This window comes from Vulpes lagopus, chromosome 20 (genome assembly GCF_018345385.1).
Source record: "Vulpes lagopus strain Blue_001 chromosome 20, ASM1834538v1, whole genome shotgun sequence".
NCBI lineage: Eukaryota > Metazoa > Chordata > Mammalia > Carnivora > Canidae > Vulpes > Vulpes lagopus.
The window spans coordinates 14,106,285-14,123,937 of NC_054843.1; the positions used below are offsets into that span (position 1 = coordinate 14,106,285).

The following is a 17,653-nucleotide window of genomic DNA, read 5'->3' on the forward strand; positions in this document are numbered from 1 at the left end:
CTTAAACACATCCTTGTTTTTCTAACAATACTGTGCAAAGAAAGAGGTCAGAAGAGAAGTCCTTTTCTATGCAGTCTTTAGAGTTTACTGATAGGGAATTGACTCCAGAAACTTGACAGAAACTCGACTTGTAACTACCAACATGGCCCTAAGAGTTTCATTCCATTTTAGTCAAGTATGGAACTCAGTCCCTTAGCCTTATATAACCAAAAGAGAGGCTGTTACATATAATACAATCATGTATTCATGAAGACGAGGGTTACATATAATTAGTAGAGCATCTAGTAATTTCCTAGAACAGGGACTAATTTGAGATAGATTTGGGAAGAAAAAGAAAATCCCCACTTCCTGCCATATTATACCTAAAATTCTAAATGTGAAAAAAAAAGTGATTATATTTATTTTACAGAATTCAGATATTTGATGCTTTTGATGCTTCTGTTTCAGTTTACCAAATCCTGTTGTATGCCATATTATTTTTCAACTTGCAGCTATAGGAATACAGTCCTGTTTCCTAAAATTACTATCTTTCAAATTCATTTCTTGTTTGCTCATCTCAACTTAAAACTGTCATATCTAACTAATATGACCCTTTGCCAAATCAGTTTGATGTCCATAACCAGGTATTATGGCTTGATTTTAATCAGTGCTGACATTGTGTTTCCTATTAGACATAGGGCACAGAGAACAACTACCACATGCCAGTCACTTCTTTATATTACCACATTAATCCTCATCACTACTCTCTTATACCAAAACTATCACTGTTTTTATAATCCAGAAGACTTAGGTTCAGAAAAATCAAGCAAGTTGCCTGTGTGTGTGTGTGTGTGTGTGTGTGTGTGTTTGTGTGTGTATGTGTAAAATATAAAGTTTCAAAGAACAGTTGAAATTCAAATCCACATCTGTCTGTTCTGGTACTTATGTCCTGTTTGCAATCATTTACTTGATTCTCAAATGTTCCTGTTCTGCTGTACCTTACTTCATGTCTAGTTACTCCATTGGGTTATGTCAACTGCCTTATGCAATGTTGATAATTTATAGAAAAATTGTAAAAAGAAGGAAAATCATGGAAAAAATATATGTCATTTATTCCACATTGCTAGTGCCAGGCATTTTATATATATTAACCCTAATCTTTGTCACAAATTGAGAAGTCTTACCTCTGCCTTACTGATGAAGAAACAGGCTCAGTAAGATTAAACTTCTAGCCTAAGTTCTCATTACTAACAAGTGAGAAAGTCCAAATTTGAATTCAAAACAGTATTATTACTCTTTTTATATGTAGCTGAATGCTAACATTAGTCTGTTGACAGTTTGATTATGAATTTTGATTTTGTTGCTGGTACCCAAAGAGGAAAAAAAAAAGAAAAAATCAAATATCAACCATACTGAGAATTGAAATTCAACATAATTGAATGGCTGAGTCTATATGAATGATAAGTATGCTTTGTAAACATCAGAATTGCGTCACTAATTCTATCATCCATTCATTTTGAAATGATTCTTTCCATTCCCATTTACAAAATTTAAGCCAATATGGGAAAATGTGACTATATAATAAATATAAAAGGCACATTTCAACTGTGAAATACTTTTCAATTTACTGGAAGTCTCTGTCTTGGAATGCTACAGTCATCCCGTAGAACATTCAGATTGCTTCACCATGTCCATACTTACAGTATCTGAGTCAATTACTCATATAATTATTTTTCCAGATCTGTAGATATATAAAGTAAATTACAGAGAATTTTTTGTAAAAAGAGATGACTTTCTCCATTCATTGCTGTACTCAAAACATATCTTTTGGCTAACAACTATGTGACATGCACTATTGTATTTATTGTAATACAGCAGTGAGCAAACAGGAATAATTCCTGCTCTCATGGACCATGACATCTAGTAAAGATGATGATCAATGAACTTAAAAATAAATAACTGAATGTATAACTAGGACTCATAATAAGTATTATGAAAGAAATTAAATTCATTTATAGAGAATGTGAAATTTGGATAGAGGGGCTGCCAATGAGATTGGAAGGGCTGTGGGATCCTCTCTGAGTAGAGAAGTCCTAACACCTGGAAGGTGAAAAGGAAGTAGCTGTACAAAGAGCAGAGGGAAGCACGGTGCAAGATTAGGAAACAACATGTTCCAGGACCAGTGGTTGAAAGAGTTTGGTAAGTTCGAGAAGGTCAGAAGAAATTGAAGTGGCTAAATTGGTGAAGAAAGAGGAGAGTAGAATCTGAGATTGTGGAAGTAGACAAGGTATAGACTATTCAAGGTCTTCGGATGTACGTTTTTCATTGTATTCCCAGGAAATAAAAATGTTGTTTATGTTTTAAATAAGAGAATGATACTGGTTCTAAAATGTTATTCTGTTTCCAGTCTGGCATATAACAAGCTTGGAAGTTGTTGCTGTGGAACAATTATAAAAAGTGTAACATACATGCATGTAATGAAAATGCCATAAGAAAAAGAGAAAGGAAAAAAAAAAAAAGAAAAAGAGAAAGGAATAGAAGAATTATGCGAAGCAATAATGACTGTGAAGTGCCCCAGGTTAATGATAAGACATTAAGCCACAGATCAAGGAAGCTCAGAGAACATGTTCCAGATAAATACCAGAATAAGCTACAACTTAGACATACCATACTCAACCTGCAAAAAACAAAACAAAACAAACAAACAAACTTAAAAACCTTAAAAGAGGCCAGAGGGGAGAAAAACATCTTACCTATAGAGCAGCAAGAATATGAATTACATCAGATTTCTGTTCAGATGCTTTGTAAGCAAAAAAAGAATAAAGTGAAATATTTAAAGTATTAAAAGGAAAAATGCATCAACCTAGAATTCTGGATACAGCAAAATTATCATTCAAAATGAAAGAGAAATGGAGATTTGGTCAGATACAAAACAGAAAATTTAACATCAGTAAACCTCCCTTGCAAGAAATAAATTAGATCTTTTAGAATGAAGGAAAGTTATATAGGCCAGATACTTACATCTACATAGAAAAAGGGAGTATAGTAGACAATAAATAAATAAATACCACTCTGACCATAGTGAAAAGAACAAATTAGAAGGATAAGAAGTGGAAGCAGGTAAGTTGTGGAGATGTGGAAATGATGACAACTTGAGGAACGGAAATGAGGAAATATTTATGGATAGAAACAGACACAGTTGAGATCTACTGAGAAGAAAGAAACTCGGCACTTGCTTATTGTTTGTAAAGTGGTAAGGGAAAGGAAAGGACCAAGGTTGATGTGCAGATCTTTGGCTTAAGAAACCAGTAGATAATTTTTCACTTACTAAGATGGGAAAGTATATGAGAGAACGTTTGGAGGAATGAAATCAAGAATTCCACTGTGGATGCTAAATTTAACTAAAAGAGAAAGAAAAGTCATCAAAAGCAAGATGTCTAATAAGCATCTGGACTAAAAATAAATCTTATCTCAGTATAAAGAATATGTGATTTGTTCAACATTCTAAACTGTTTATTGAGCATCTACTGTGTTCAAGAAACTGGCAACTGGTAATGTTGATATGAATAAGACATAGTCTTTGACCTCAAGGAAGTCAATGTTTTGGTGATACCAGGATAGAGAGGCATTAAGCATATAGATTCAATAGCATAAGTGCATTAGTTAATTTGCAAATAAAGTTCTGTAAAGGAAGGAAAAAAGAAGGAAAGCAAAATGAAGTAAAGTGTCTTGGGGAGCATTAATCATCCAGATATGACTCATAGTTTATATTTTCCTACTGTATACATTAGAATTATTAGGCTATTTTATTAAAATGTGGCAATGTCTTGGATAGAGCTACTAAATCCTTGAGTGAACACTATTTGTGCTCAGCCAGGTTGATAGACATATAACAAGAACAAAGAAATTCAAATTTCGATGTTGGGGTCATATGAAGAAAGTCACAGTATTTCCTAGAAAGGACAGGTGAGGAATTGAGAAAGTGGAGTCTTTCCTAATCTCTGCAAACAATCAAGACAAATAGGCCAATATGAAAATAATTTGCAGCTTTTATACTAACGTGGGGAAAATCAAATGGAACGTTTAAAACATCATGCATGGGGCAGCCCGGGTGGCTCAGCGATTTAGCGCCGCCTTCAGCCCAGGTCGTGATCCTGGAGACCAAGGATCGAGTCCCACATCAGGCTCCCTGCATGGAGCCTGCTTCTCCCTCCTCTGCCTGTGTCTCTGCCTCTCTCTCTCTCTCTAATGAATAAATAAAATCATAAAATCATAAATAAATAAATAAATAAATAAATAAATAAATAAATAAATAAATAAAACATCATGCATGGAAGTGAGTAAAAAGATGAAGAAATATCTTTGAGATAGTGATTCTGGATCTGCTGTAAAGAATGCACAATCATTCCCAGAAGACATAATAGAGAAGGATGTTCCAGAAAGGAGAAACTTGTACAGCCTCTGAGATTTAAAAAAGAGGGTTTAGGACATATTGAATATTTAAATAAAACTGAAATATGGGTGTCGTGGAGCAGAATAATGGGCTCTAATGAAACTCTAATGCAAATAGTTCCCTCTAATGAACTCTAATGAAAAAATGGAGAATGTATTAGACTTATGGGCTCTAAATAATATTTTGTTAATTAATTGAAAATGTTAATTGACTATTATGTGAGAATGAAATATCACATACTCTCGATGTGATTTTCATTATTTTGTGTTATTTCATCATATCTTCGACCAATCCTCTCTAACACAAGATAGAATTCCTCAGTACTTTTTTTTTTTTTTCCATTTCAGGCTCTTGAGACTATATAGAGTTGCAACAAATGTGAAGAAAGTCTTGGTAGACATCAAGAGGAATTACAGATAATAAATTAGGACACATGTCAGCTAGGTATGTGTATTATACTCTCCTGCATCTGTCATGAAAATGTGATAAAGATTTGATGATACCAGGCTTCTCTCAGTTCCATGTCCTACATCTAACTTACATTTTAATTACTTATAATTAATGATGGGATCACATTCAACTTGATAACTATAGCCTCTGCTGTGTCCTAGTTATCAAATACATTTCAATAGCAGTTATATGAAGACTAAATCTATTTTTACTATGGACTAAAATGAAAGATTTCAGTTATCTTTTTGAAACTCATATGCAGCATGCCTACATGCTGAGGAAGACATTTCATAGACTAGTGGGTTATCACTTCTTTTTGAACTTAGCAAGGAACAAAAGAAGTAAAGAGAATCTTGAACTAAATCATGAGGAATTTAGATGTGACACAAAAAAACTATTTTGGTTGAAAGTTATCAAGGTGAGAGGAGAAATCTTTTTTGGAAGCAAATAAGAGTTTAAGAGATTTCATTTATCTATAAAGGCTTAAAGCTCTTAGAGGAGATAAGCAATTTATCAAATAGACTTCTCAAACTCTCAACTCTTGATGACTCAATATCCTGTTATTTTTACCAGTAACAGGCTTTGGACAATGGGAAATTATCTAAGACTTTCTTTGAGAAAGAATGTGGTATACCGACTTGGAAAACACCCCACATGAGACATCAAATATTTCTTCCTCCACTACTCGAAACAAAAAAAAAGTTGAAATTCAGGAGAAAGACTAATATTTCATTTGCACCAAGGTCGTGCTTTCTGTGACATTTAAAAAATAAAATAAAACATTTAAAAAATATATATCACAAGTGTGTTCATATCACCCCCTTCCCCTTTGAATGCTTGCATGGGTACATTAAATCTAACATTTTTTACATAGCTTTACATAAAGGTTACATAGCTTTATGAAAGCTATAAACATTTTAAAATATCTTTTCTCAGGGGAAAATCACAGCAGTCTTCTGGACTCTTTGATGTGATAATATAGGGACGATGGACATTGGTGGGAAAAGAGAATTGTGCAGAGGGGAAGTGACTTCATGGTTACTGATGTCACCATGCCTCCCTATGGCCATATTCCCCAAAGGAACTGGGATGTTAGTGTGATAGGAAAACAGCCACCAAAAGGATCAGGTTACTGTTGGAATATTTACCTTTCTCCAGTTATTCCCAACTACATCTTCTTTGGCCTCCTGAGTAGTAGTTTGAAAAGAGATATTTCTGGTTCTGGATGACTACTGACCCAAGGGAATAGATAGATAGATAGATAGATAGATAGATAGATAGATAGATAAGATAGGTAGATAGATAGATAAATGATAGATAGATTTAGATAGATGATAGATAGATAAATGATAGATTTAGATAGATGATAGATGACAGATTTAGATAGATGATAGATAGATGATGGATAGATAGATAGACAGATAGATAGATAGATAGACAATCCAAAATAAGGCCCAGAGACTGTTCCTTACAGGTTTCCAAGTAAGAACCATTCACATATCTTTCTTCATGTGACACTAAAATATTTCCTAATCCTTGTTCACTTTAATTGTATGAAGACAGGTGTCTTAGTAAATTATTTCAGGTACAGCCATTAATTCTGGAATGCAAGTACACAAGCTGATGACATTTGATATCATTTATCTTCTTGGTTGAATGTCACCAACAGACATGGATGATATTTTTACTAGTAAAACCAAGTATGTCATCAGTGTTACCATGTAGGAAAAATCACATACATTCCTCAAGTCTTTGGAAATAAAACCCAATTTTTATTTTTATTTATTTTTTTTAATTTTTTTTAATTTATTTATGATAGTCACAGAGAGAGAGAGAGAGGCAGAGACACAGGCAGAGGGAGAAGCAGGCTCCATGCACTGGGAGCCCGACGTGGGATTCGATCCCGGGTCTCCAGGATCGCGCCCTGGGCCAAAGGCAGGCACCAAACCGCTGTGCCACCCAGGGATCCCAAAACCCAATTTTTAAATATGAAGAATATCAAGTTGTCAGGGTGTAGTAGCTCTTTAAAATGTACTCTAAGATGCTAAACTGAAATCGACTGTCAAGACAAATACACAGAGAACAACACCACATAATTAGATTGTCAGCTGAGTATTAAAAATATGGAATAGTATGAGGTTTTTCATCTGGAAAATCCCGTAAGTGTTGGTAAGTAGGATCTATCTCAGTACATTAAATACTTCCTCCAAGTATCACAACATTATGTCAATTCTTCAAAGATGAAGACTGTCTTCCTAACCATGTTTTTTCTTGTGGATAATGACTGGGGTAAACATCCATTCAAATGGACTCCTTTTACAAGCATTATTTAGGGGTGGGAACAGAAGGAAAACAGGTACACAGGTGATTGCATCATAAATTCTCAAGCCTGATAACAGGGGAAAGATTAGGATGGTGGATATATAGGACATGTAAACTGGGCTTATTTTATGGAAGAGTGGGAGGTCATCTTCTCAGGCAGCACAATAAGGAACTAATGAGATGTTATGATGCTAACCGATCTAAACTATGGGTAGGAGAAGAGTCTGGGCATGTACCACCAAGGTATATAAGCAATCTGGTCTACTTCCATGCAGATTCAGACAAGGTGCTCTTCATTGCTTACCTGAAGTGTGTTCATATCACCATGCCATCCAACATTTGCTCTTCTGGAAACTATGGTTCTCCTCTTGGGAGTTACTGCCATGTTCCTGTTACCTCATCCACTACTTTCTACACTGCTGGTATGAACTGTGGTAATAGCCTCCGCTTGCCCAGCCAACACAGAACATGGCTTCTGGACAACATGAAGACCTGTGGTAAACTTTCCAGCTATCGACCATCCAGCCGTGTGCCCACAACCTATGAAATTTCTTGCTACCCTTCCACTATGTACTGTGCCTCCAGGCCCTGCAGAGGAACCAGTTTTTTTCCCATCAGTTCTTATCTCTCCAGTTTCTGTCAACCATCAATGCATCATAGACCTCAGAACTGTCTGTCCAGTCATTCTCGCCCACAGATCCACCTCCCTTATGGCTGTCAGCCACAGAACTTCATCTCCTGTGGGTATCGACCACTGAATTTTGTGTCCAGTGCCTGCCATCCTTTGAGATACCTATCCTGTGACCGTCAACCTCTTGGTTATGCCTTAAGCAGCTTCAGACCCCTGGACTATGTGTCTAACAGGTTTCAACCTGTTCACTACATTTACAACAGTTTCCAACCAGCGTGCTCCTCTTTTGGGACTTGGCAATCTCCATTTATTAGAAGATCTTGCTGAACTGTCATTCTTGCATCTTGCTAGTAAAGAAGTATTTTCTTTAGATTGATGGATTGTTCTTAGGCTAATGGGTCATCATGCTTTTAGTTCAGTTACTATTTTAAAATGTACTCTTATTTGATCAGATTCTAAGTGATTTTAATAGTTTGCTTATTCACTAGAATATTCTTGATATCTGGTTTCTTGATTTCTATGCCATTAATGTGTTCTTCTGAAAAAAAAACTGTGGTTATCTCTAAATAAACTTACTTCAAATAATTCAGAAAACAATGCTTTTTGAATTCTTTATTATCCTTCATGAAGATAAAGCCTTTAGCTATACTAAACCAAATATATTTAAAGAAAAAAAAAGGAGTGTCTGAATAAAGTGAACAAGATAGATACTTTTGCGGTCCTGATTGAATATGTGATACCACTTGAGCATTAAATGTGCATCTGCATTTTCTAAAACTTAAACAGGGAATTATGAAGGTTCTTGAGTCAGAACAGACTTTGTTTTATCACAGTAACTTATATATAACTTCAAAATTCCAAAAGCTTGAAATTACAATGGTTTATTTATCATTCATAATACACATTCATTGCTTCATCTTCAAAATCATTCTCATTCTCGGATTCAGGAGTAGAGAGCCTTCACTATAGGAAATGTTGCCAGTAGAGACAGAGGGAAGATAGCAAGAGAGTCACCTGTCAACTCTCTATATATGTCTTTCAACATATTGTGGAACAGAGCAAGTTATAATGTTCACCTTACCTTATGGGATAATCCACAAAGGGTTTACATATTTTAATTCTGAACAATGGAAAGCACATAATATTTTCCTCTTGAATTAAACTTATCAAGTGCTTCCTCCTACCTCCTCATGGATTCTTACCTAGAGAACACTGTTACTTAGAATTTATTTCTCTCTTTTATATGTATGTAGCTAATTAATTCAATTCTTCCATGTACTTAGTGAGACTTCTCTTCCTACAAACAACTTCTCATATCTACCATACTGATACTTTCAATATGTCATGGTACCACTACATAATCAGAAATCTGCTATGACCACAACTAGGAAAAAATGTTATTTCCCCCATCTTTACAGATAAGAAAAAGTCCAATAGGGCAAGCAACTTGCCAAAAGACCCAGTTAGGTTGAATTCCACAGTCATTCATTTATTCTCCATATTACCTATAGTCTTTTCCATTTAGTTAATGAGCAATCTGGAAGCCTCTCAGAAGTTGTCAATACCTTGGGAACCATGACCTTCAACTGTAAAACTGCCAAGTCTAAACTGAAAACAAAACTATTTCTTCTCTGCCTCAGCCACAGCCCACCCATCTCTCTAGGATGCTGACTAATTTCAATGGTACATACATTTATGTCCTCTCTGCAGTCTTACTTCCTATGTAGATGGTAGGAAATATCCTCATCATATTAAATTTCTCTAAATCATATTTTTATATATATGTATACACACATTTATTAGAAGGATTATTAGGTTATTATTTATTAGAAGGTTATATATATATATATAAATATGTGTGTGTGTTTGATATAGAACTTATATAGACTATACGTTTTCTAGCCTAAAACTTAGCCTTCTTTAGTGCATTTTCTTCTCTTTCTCTTTTTCTTTTTCTCTCTTTATGATGTACTCTTATAAAATGCAGTAGGTCTTTTTATTTATTATTTATTTATTTTAAAAGATTTTATTTTATTTATTCATGAGAGACACAGGGAGAGAGGAAGAGATCTAGGCAGAGGGAGAAGCAGGTTCCCTACAGGGAGCCTGATGTGGTACTTGATCCAGGGATTCTGGGATCACATCCTGAGCAGAAGGCAGATGCTTAACTGCTGAGCCACCCAGGCATCCCTAAAATGCAGGAGGTTTTAGATGAGATCCAGTAATAATAATGATGATGAAAGTAATAATATTTAATAATAATAATAATACCACTAAAAAAGATTGTAGGCTAGTGATAATGATAAAAGTTAACATCAACTATACTAAGTATATTGCATAACCTCTTCCTGATTAATGAATTTAATCCTTAGAGTCATCTGTGCAGAAAATATAATGTTATTAATTCCATTTTGAAGATGTAAACATTGAGTCATGAAAACATGTGGTAGTTAATTGATATTCTAAATGAGCATCAGAGATAAGATTCCAGATCTATGAAATCTGAGTATTGAGCCCTTATTCTTAATAACTATATATGCAGCCTTCCAGAAATTAGCTCATGACCATGACACAGAAGAATACGCCTTAAAAAAGAGAAGTCATTAGCGATCTAATGTCAAGCAAAGCATTTTTCTTAACTACATGGGGTAGAAATGTCCATTATGGCATTAATTTTTAGAAAAGACAAGATTGTTGAAGAACATGTCTTTGCAACATCAAAGTAAATTAACAATGAGAATTTTTTTTTTTAGTCCAATGTTTGGCTAGAATTTTCTTTTTAAATTATAGCTTTAGAGAATTAGAAAGAAAAGTAATATTTGATTTGCATCTACTATGTGCCAAGCACTCTGTTAAATATTTTCACATTTTTTATCTCATTCTGTCCTCACAACAGTCCTGCAAAGTAGGTGCTATTAGCTCGGGTTTTATGTCAGAAGGCAGTGAGGTACTGAGAGATAACAATTTTCCAAGGTCACACACAAATAAATATGTTTCAGTAGTACTTAGTAAGAGAGTGATTCATAATTTGTGAAGGCATAGTCTTGACAGCTCCATCTCAAAATATTTAACTCTTACTTGCAATATCTCTTGATATTCTTACAATATTTTCCTGAAAAGATAAGCACAAATCAGACTTGTATTTCTATCTGGTCACACTCTTGTGTTATAATTTTCATAATACTTCATCTTCATTTACTCCTGTTTCCTAAATTTTTAATTTTGCTCATCTGCCCTTCAGTTGTTGAACCAATTAATGATCTATAAAGCCAATAGGGTAAATGTAGCTACAGTATCCACCATCTTAGGTTACCACTAAAATTTAAGAATCATTTGAACTCAGTAGTTACAATTTAATTGCTATGTAAGTATGGGTTTGCATACATTTTGTTTTATTAAATCATGGGATCACTGTTGCAATATTTAATAGCACTGGGGCAAATGGAATTAGAATACAAATATATATGTGGTGGCAAAAAAGAAAGATAAAAATTCTATCATGACTTAAAAGGCTGGAAGGTGACCTCCATTACTTTTTTTTTAAGGGCCATTTACTGGAAAATTTAGCTTTCTTTGATCTTCTGTGTTTACCCTAAAGGATTTTTAACCTTTGGAAAAAATTGGGAAAGAGTTCCATAATTCTTTTTTTAATGAGTTACAAGGAATCTGCTGCCTCATTAGATAAAGGGATTTTGTTTCTTATTCTTCAGAGGCGTGGGAATTTCTCTGAATTATCTGATATTAGGGAGCTTATTCCTTGCGTCTTCAACTTGCCCTGGATACAGAGCCCAAACTCTACATAAAGACTAACTAATTGAGTGACCTAGATTCTTTAACATAATGTATTAGCTTCCTGTGGCTGCTATAACATATTACTACAAACCTGATGGCTTAACATAATAGAAATGAATTCTCTTGCAATTTTGGAGACCAGAAGTCCAAAATCAGTTTTACTGCACTAAAGTCATGATGTCAAAAGGGCTGTTTTTTTCTGAAATCTCGAGTGGAAAATCCATTCCTTGCCTCTTCCAGCTTCTCAAGGTTGCCAGCATTGTCATCATTCCTTCACTTTTGTCAGCATCACTCCATTCTCTGCCTCTGTCATCAGACTGCCTGGTCTCTGATTGCCTCCTTCTTAGGAGAACTACCATGACTACATCAGGCTCCCCCAGAAACCTATCTCAAAACTTTTAACTTAATCATGCCTGCAAAGTCCCTTTTGCCACATAGGATAACATTCACAGTATCCAAGAATTAGGAAGTGGGCATTTTGGGTGAGTGGGCAGGTTTCTATTTAGCGTTTCATGCAGAAAAAAAAAATACAAGTAGAGGAATTAATGGAAGGAAAGATCTTTTTAGTAATTCAGTGAAAATAGAGGAATTCATATGCTTCTCCAAATCCTTCAGAAGACAATGACACCCAAATGGTTTTTACTTTCTGCTAAAACTTATTATTGTGATGAGCTTATTTGCTCTATCACTGATGCTATCATCTCTGTGTCTTGCCAAGATGCAGACTAAAATAGATGACAATTCTGCAGAGGTATCAATTACAGAACATGGTGTGTGAATGGTTATAATGGTTACCCGTGACTGTGATGGGTAGGTAAGATGGCAAAACAAAAGCAAATGACAGGAGTTGATCCAACATGGATGGACTTACAGGGTATTTTGCTAAGTGAAATAAGTGAAACAGAGAAAGACAAATACCACGTGATTTTACTTATATGTGGAATCTGAAAAACAAAAAAAAAAATGAATAAACAAACAAAAACAGTCTCATAAATACAGAAAACAAACTGGTGGTTGCCAGAGGAGAAGGGCTTGGGGGCAGGGGGATGAGTGAAGTAGGTGAAGGGAATTAAGAGGTACAAAGTTTCACTTACAAAATAAATAAGTCATGGAACTAAAAGAAAAGCCTAGGGAATATAGTCAATAATATTGTTATAACCTTGTATGATGACAGATAATAGCTACACTTATCCTGTTGAGTATAGGGTAATGTATAGCATTGTGGAATCACCATATTGCACACCTGGAACTAACATAACATTGTATTTTAACTATAATTCAATTTAAAAAATAGAGGAGTTGAGCTAACACTACTTTTGCAAATCTCAACATTTGATTGTCTAGAATATTATTGTACCAAATAAATTTAAATATGTTGTAAAGTCTCATGTTGTGAATATTGGTTATGCTGTGTGATGTTCTACATACTTTTTGTTGGATTCACACCAGTGTGAATGGTATTAATTTAAAATACTATTTAACACTAAATTCAAAAGAAAGTATGTGGGTTTAACAGCTGACTGACTTATTCTGTTCTCCCTTACCCTTGCTTCAAATCTACTTTGAGGAAAAATCACATGAGATACCATATAGAAATACAGAAATAAAGTTCCACCAACCTTTGGGCTCTTCTATATATCACTGGGATTCGGAAACTCAGTGGAAAGTTGGCCATCAACTGCCTTATTTATTTGATTTCTTCTCTTGCCTGCCTCAGGACTGAACATTTCTGCACAAAATCCCAGGACACTCTGTAGCCAAACAATTTGCTGAAAATATAGTTCCCTGATCCTGACCCTTTTCACTTGAGAGACACTTCACAAGACAGCAAAACATGTTTAATAAAGAGTTGCTTACAGAATAAATATTGAGAGAAGCATGGAGAAAACTCAGATTGAGAAAAATGTTTGGAGAAAATCTGTAGATTTAAATTGGTGTGCATTTTAAAAATCTAGCTGAGGAGCAGAGAATAGGAAGAGGAATCTAATTGTCATCTGTAAGGACAGTGTATTTTAAAAACTATCCTCATAGCTTATCTTACCTGAATAAGTTGGTACTGTCCTCTGTCTGAACTCATCACTGTTAATAAATGCATTCCTGTTTCCAATTCAATGTAGGTTGTAAGTTTGAATTATAGTTTATATTTTCAAGAACAACATGCCAATTCTTCAGTTTGAATTAAAATCTTTAAATAAAATATTTCCATCCACTTTCACCATAAGGAGCAAAAAGTGTCATTTAAGATGTACAGTACTTATAGGAACTATATGTTATTCAAATACATTTTTAAACATAGCTATTCTCTTTTGTGGGTATAGAAAAAAATAACTCTTCAACACAGGAATAAGATAAAGTCTATGTACAAAAAAAAAGCAAATCAAGAATAAATAAAACTTATTTTGGGAGAAACAGAAAAATGGTATACATCTGGCAGGAATTGGGCTTTACAGCTGAGACAATGGAATGCAATGATATATAATCTTAGCCAATTAGGAAGACATAATCTTGAGAAACTGGCCTTCTTTGATACTACATATTGCAGAAACTCTAAGAAAGAAATCTCATAGAAGTCTCGGTTACTTAGCAACCACTGACCCATGAGCACAAGTTAGGTCACTAAATCTCACGTGGATTACTGTGAGTCTTAGAGGGGGAATTCTCCAAATATGTCAGATGAGAAGTCATCACCAATATATGGCCTAGCACAGTTAAGAGCATAGTACATATTTTGGGGGAACAATTCTTTCTATTAATAGTTCAATGCTTTACCCTCTCTTTTAAGCAACAGTATTGAGACAAAGTATTCAGCTCAGTTCACAATATAGGATTAAGTCCCACAGTATTTTACAGTAGCCAAAAGAATGGAAAATACAGGTTCCTTGTTTTGCTGGAATCCTTATTAACCCTCTAATGACTAGCTGCAGAAACCCATAGACACGTGAACTCTTGTTAACCACTGATTGACAGATGAGAGTTTGCTTATTAATGTTAAAATCACTATTCACTGAAGCTATGGTCTACAGATGATGGGTGATGGGTGATGCTCAAAGTGGCGATGAGAGATACTTTGAAGAATCAAAATAAACTTATTTTTATAGGAGTGCAAAGATGTCAGCTGCTGTAGCTAAACAACACATTAATAAGATGTTGTCCGAGGCAGTGAGAAGGAAGAGAGTCTGGAGAAGCTGCAGACAATCTCCAGGAAAGATATAAAAACTCCGTGGGCCATAGTATCACCATACTTCCACAGACATCACTGAACATGCAGTCAGGCTCCATGTCTCTTCCAGGCTGTTCTGGGAATTGCAGCAGCACATCCTACAGAACTCATTGTTATATCCCAGTAACTCCTTCCATTGCTCTTTGCTCCAGTGATGTAAGCCCTACTCTTGGGCTCTGCTTACCCAGTAGTTACCAAGGAAATCTCTGGCTCCTGGATAACTGCCAAGAAACCTATGGTGAAGCACCAAGCTGTGAATCTCCTAGCTGTGAGCTCAAGACCTGTACCACAAGTTGTGAACCATCAAACTCCTGTGTGCCCTGCAACTCTCCAACAGTGGGCCAAGTTTGCAGTGCCTGTGAAACTACCAACATTGGACCCAAACCCAGCTGCAGCCCATGCACTCAGAACAAGGGGTATGTATCTAATTGCTACAGACCCAGCCAATGTGCACCTAAAGCCTTCCAGAGTTTCAGCAATGGCTTCAAATGCTTTGGGGAACTTAACTGCTGGTCCAACAGTTTCCGACCGCTAAACCACTGTGGACTGGGTAGTTTGAGGTATAGAGGCTACCAGCATCTTCCCTGCATCCCCAGGGCCTTCTCACCATCGTGTTATATTGCCAGAAGCTGCCAATCCCAAAACTATTTAGTGAGAAATTGCCGATACTCAAGTTATGGACCAATGAGCTGCCAACCGCTGAGATATTTTTCTAGAAACTTCCAGTCTCTGAGCTGCATTCCAAGTACCTTTCCTCCTCTGAGGTATTTATGCAGTGGTTGCAGACCTCTGAATTGCTATTGAGCAATGTTTTGCATTTATTGCTACTGGAAATTGGCCCATGGGGCTGATTCTACCAAGTAGTCACCTTCTCTAATATTCTGCTGAATTACTTCATGTGTCTTAAGAATTTTTTTTTTTTATATTAACCTCAAGTACAACTCCAGGACTTATTAACCACAGCCATAATCACTTGCTAGCTTGTTTTCTCTGTTGCTCTGTTAATGTCCTTTGCGTTGAGAGCTGATCCTGAAGGTGATATTGTTTCCAAGATTCCTACAATGGACACACTGAAGAGATTCCACAAAAAATACAAACATCGCCATTTTTTTTTTTTATGTTGGCTGTTGCTGTCCCTTGTCTGCCAATGGGAGTACCCCCTACGTTCTTGATGAAGAGGGGCCTTTTTGGTTTGACTGATGATTCCAGCACAGTCTTTCAGATTATTTTGCTTTTTATCAATGGTTTTGTGGACTGCTTAACTAGCATCGTGCTGAGAAGCTAAGAGATAGCATTACTTTAAATATGTTATGTTCAGCTATTGCATCCATCCCCTACTGACTGATTATAAGGATGTGAAAGCAGCAATGTCTAACTACAGCTCAAAATCGGAAGACCTTCAGCAAATCTTCTCTTCCAAAGAAGCCCAAAAGCCCTCAATTGGCTGGTATTTGGCTTTTATTCCCAATGCCTGGGAGAGAGCTCCAGGAGTAGCAGCAGCACAAGACTTATTTGTTGAAAGAATGACAAAATACTCTTATAGATTCTTCATGATTAGTGATGATCTATGTTCATGTTTCTGCTATAATCTTCCCTTGCTGAATTATGCTTTCTGATTCTAGAAAAGGTTCTGGTTCATAGTTAATAAACAAATTTCTATTGGGAAATAACGTTTTGCATTGTGCTTATTTCAGATTCACCAAAGTTTTATCAATGTTCTGGGCAAAATGCATAGCATTGTAGAAGTACCAGTTTTCTGTCATTTAGTTTAACAGCCTAATTTAAAATATAAAAAAGATAGAATATGAATTCCTAGGACTTGTATTTGTTTTGTTTTGCTCTATTTTTAACACACTGAGTGGCATTTCTCTGAGAGTGTCTGTGATTGATATGCCTATAGAAAAGCTGGGAGAAACATTTATAAAATAAATCAATTTAGTGCAAATTGTATAAAGTATTAAATGTATATATATTTCCCTGCACAATGTGTGTATTTATTGGTTTTGTAGATAAAGTTTGGGCTTTGGAATAGATTTAATATTGAACCCTGAGAGAAATTAACCTCTAAAAAGTTCTCCGAAAAGTGAAAATAAAATCATCCATCTCAGTGGTAAAAAGTAACATCTATCCTAAGAATTTTTGTAAATGAAAAGCAAATTATGTTTAAAGTCAAATAAAATGGCCTGTGGGGATGGGTGTTAACTGGAAATTGGAAGAATGGAAGATGGTCATCAATATCAGGAGTCTAAAGTTAAAACTCTTGAAGCAGACAAAAGGAGCTGCCATTTTACTTATTCAGTAGGCCTACTATGGATAAGAAAGGCTTATAGAGGGGATCCCTGGGTGGCTCAGTGGTTTAGCACCTGCCTTGGGCTCAGGGCATGATCCCAGAGTCCTGGGATCTAGTCCCACATTGGTCTCCCTACATGGAGCCTGCTTCTTCCTCTGCCTGTGTCTCTGCCTCTCTTTCTCTCTCTCTCTGTGTCTCTCATGAATAAATAAATAAAATCTTTTAAATAAAGAAAGGTGGAATATTAATTTTAAAAAAAGGAATATTAATGCATTACTTCTGCTTGAATCTGTCTGTGGACACTCAAGTCACTCCTTTGTGAGTTCATTTCATTTTCAGAGAATTCTATTTGTTGAAAATGTCTTCTTTATATTGACACAAATCAAATTGTTCTTAGCAATCATCCATTGACCATATAGGACTATTTTAATTCCTTTAACATTGAACAGGTGTTCAAGTATTTGAAAATAATTACTGTTGTCCCGACCGAGTATTCAGCTGTCCAAAACTAAACAT

At 35.4% G+C, this 17,653-nt stretch overlaps 2 protein-coding genes across 2 annotated transcripts; both read left to right on the forward strand.

Annotated features, from left to right (window-relative positions):
* The first annotated feature begins 7,379 nt into the window (after window positions 1–7,379).
* LOC121479347 (keratin-associated protein 26-1) lies at window positions 7,380–8,162 on the forward strand. The gene has a single exon (XM_041734901.1). The coding sequence runs from the start codon at window positions 7,380–7,382 to the stop codon at window positions 8,160–8,162; it is 783 nt and encodes a 260-aa protein (XP_041590835.1).
* Window positions 8,163–14,889: 6,727 nt separating this feature from the next.
* LOC121479292 (keratin-associated protein 24-1) lies at window positions 14,890–15,651 on the forward strand. The gene has a single exon (XM_041734787.1). It carries the CDS (start codon window positions 14,890–14,892, stop codon window positions 15,649–15,651), a length of 762 nt encoding a protein of 253 aa, XP_041590721.1.
* Window positions 15,652–17,653: the final 2,002 nt, after the last annotated feature.

Excerpts from the sequence above, each read along its gene's own strand:
- LOC121479292 (XM_041734787.1), top strand. The coding sequence starts at position 14,890 with ATGCAGTCAGGCTCCATGTCTCTTCCAGGCTGTTCTGGGAATTGCAGC.
- LOC121479347 (XM_041734901.1), top strand. The coding sequence starts at position 7,380 with ATGAGATGTTATGATGCTAACCGATCTAAACTATGGGTAGGAGAAGAG.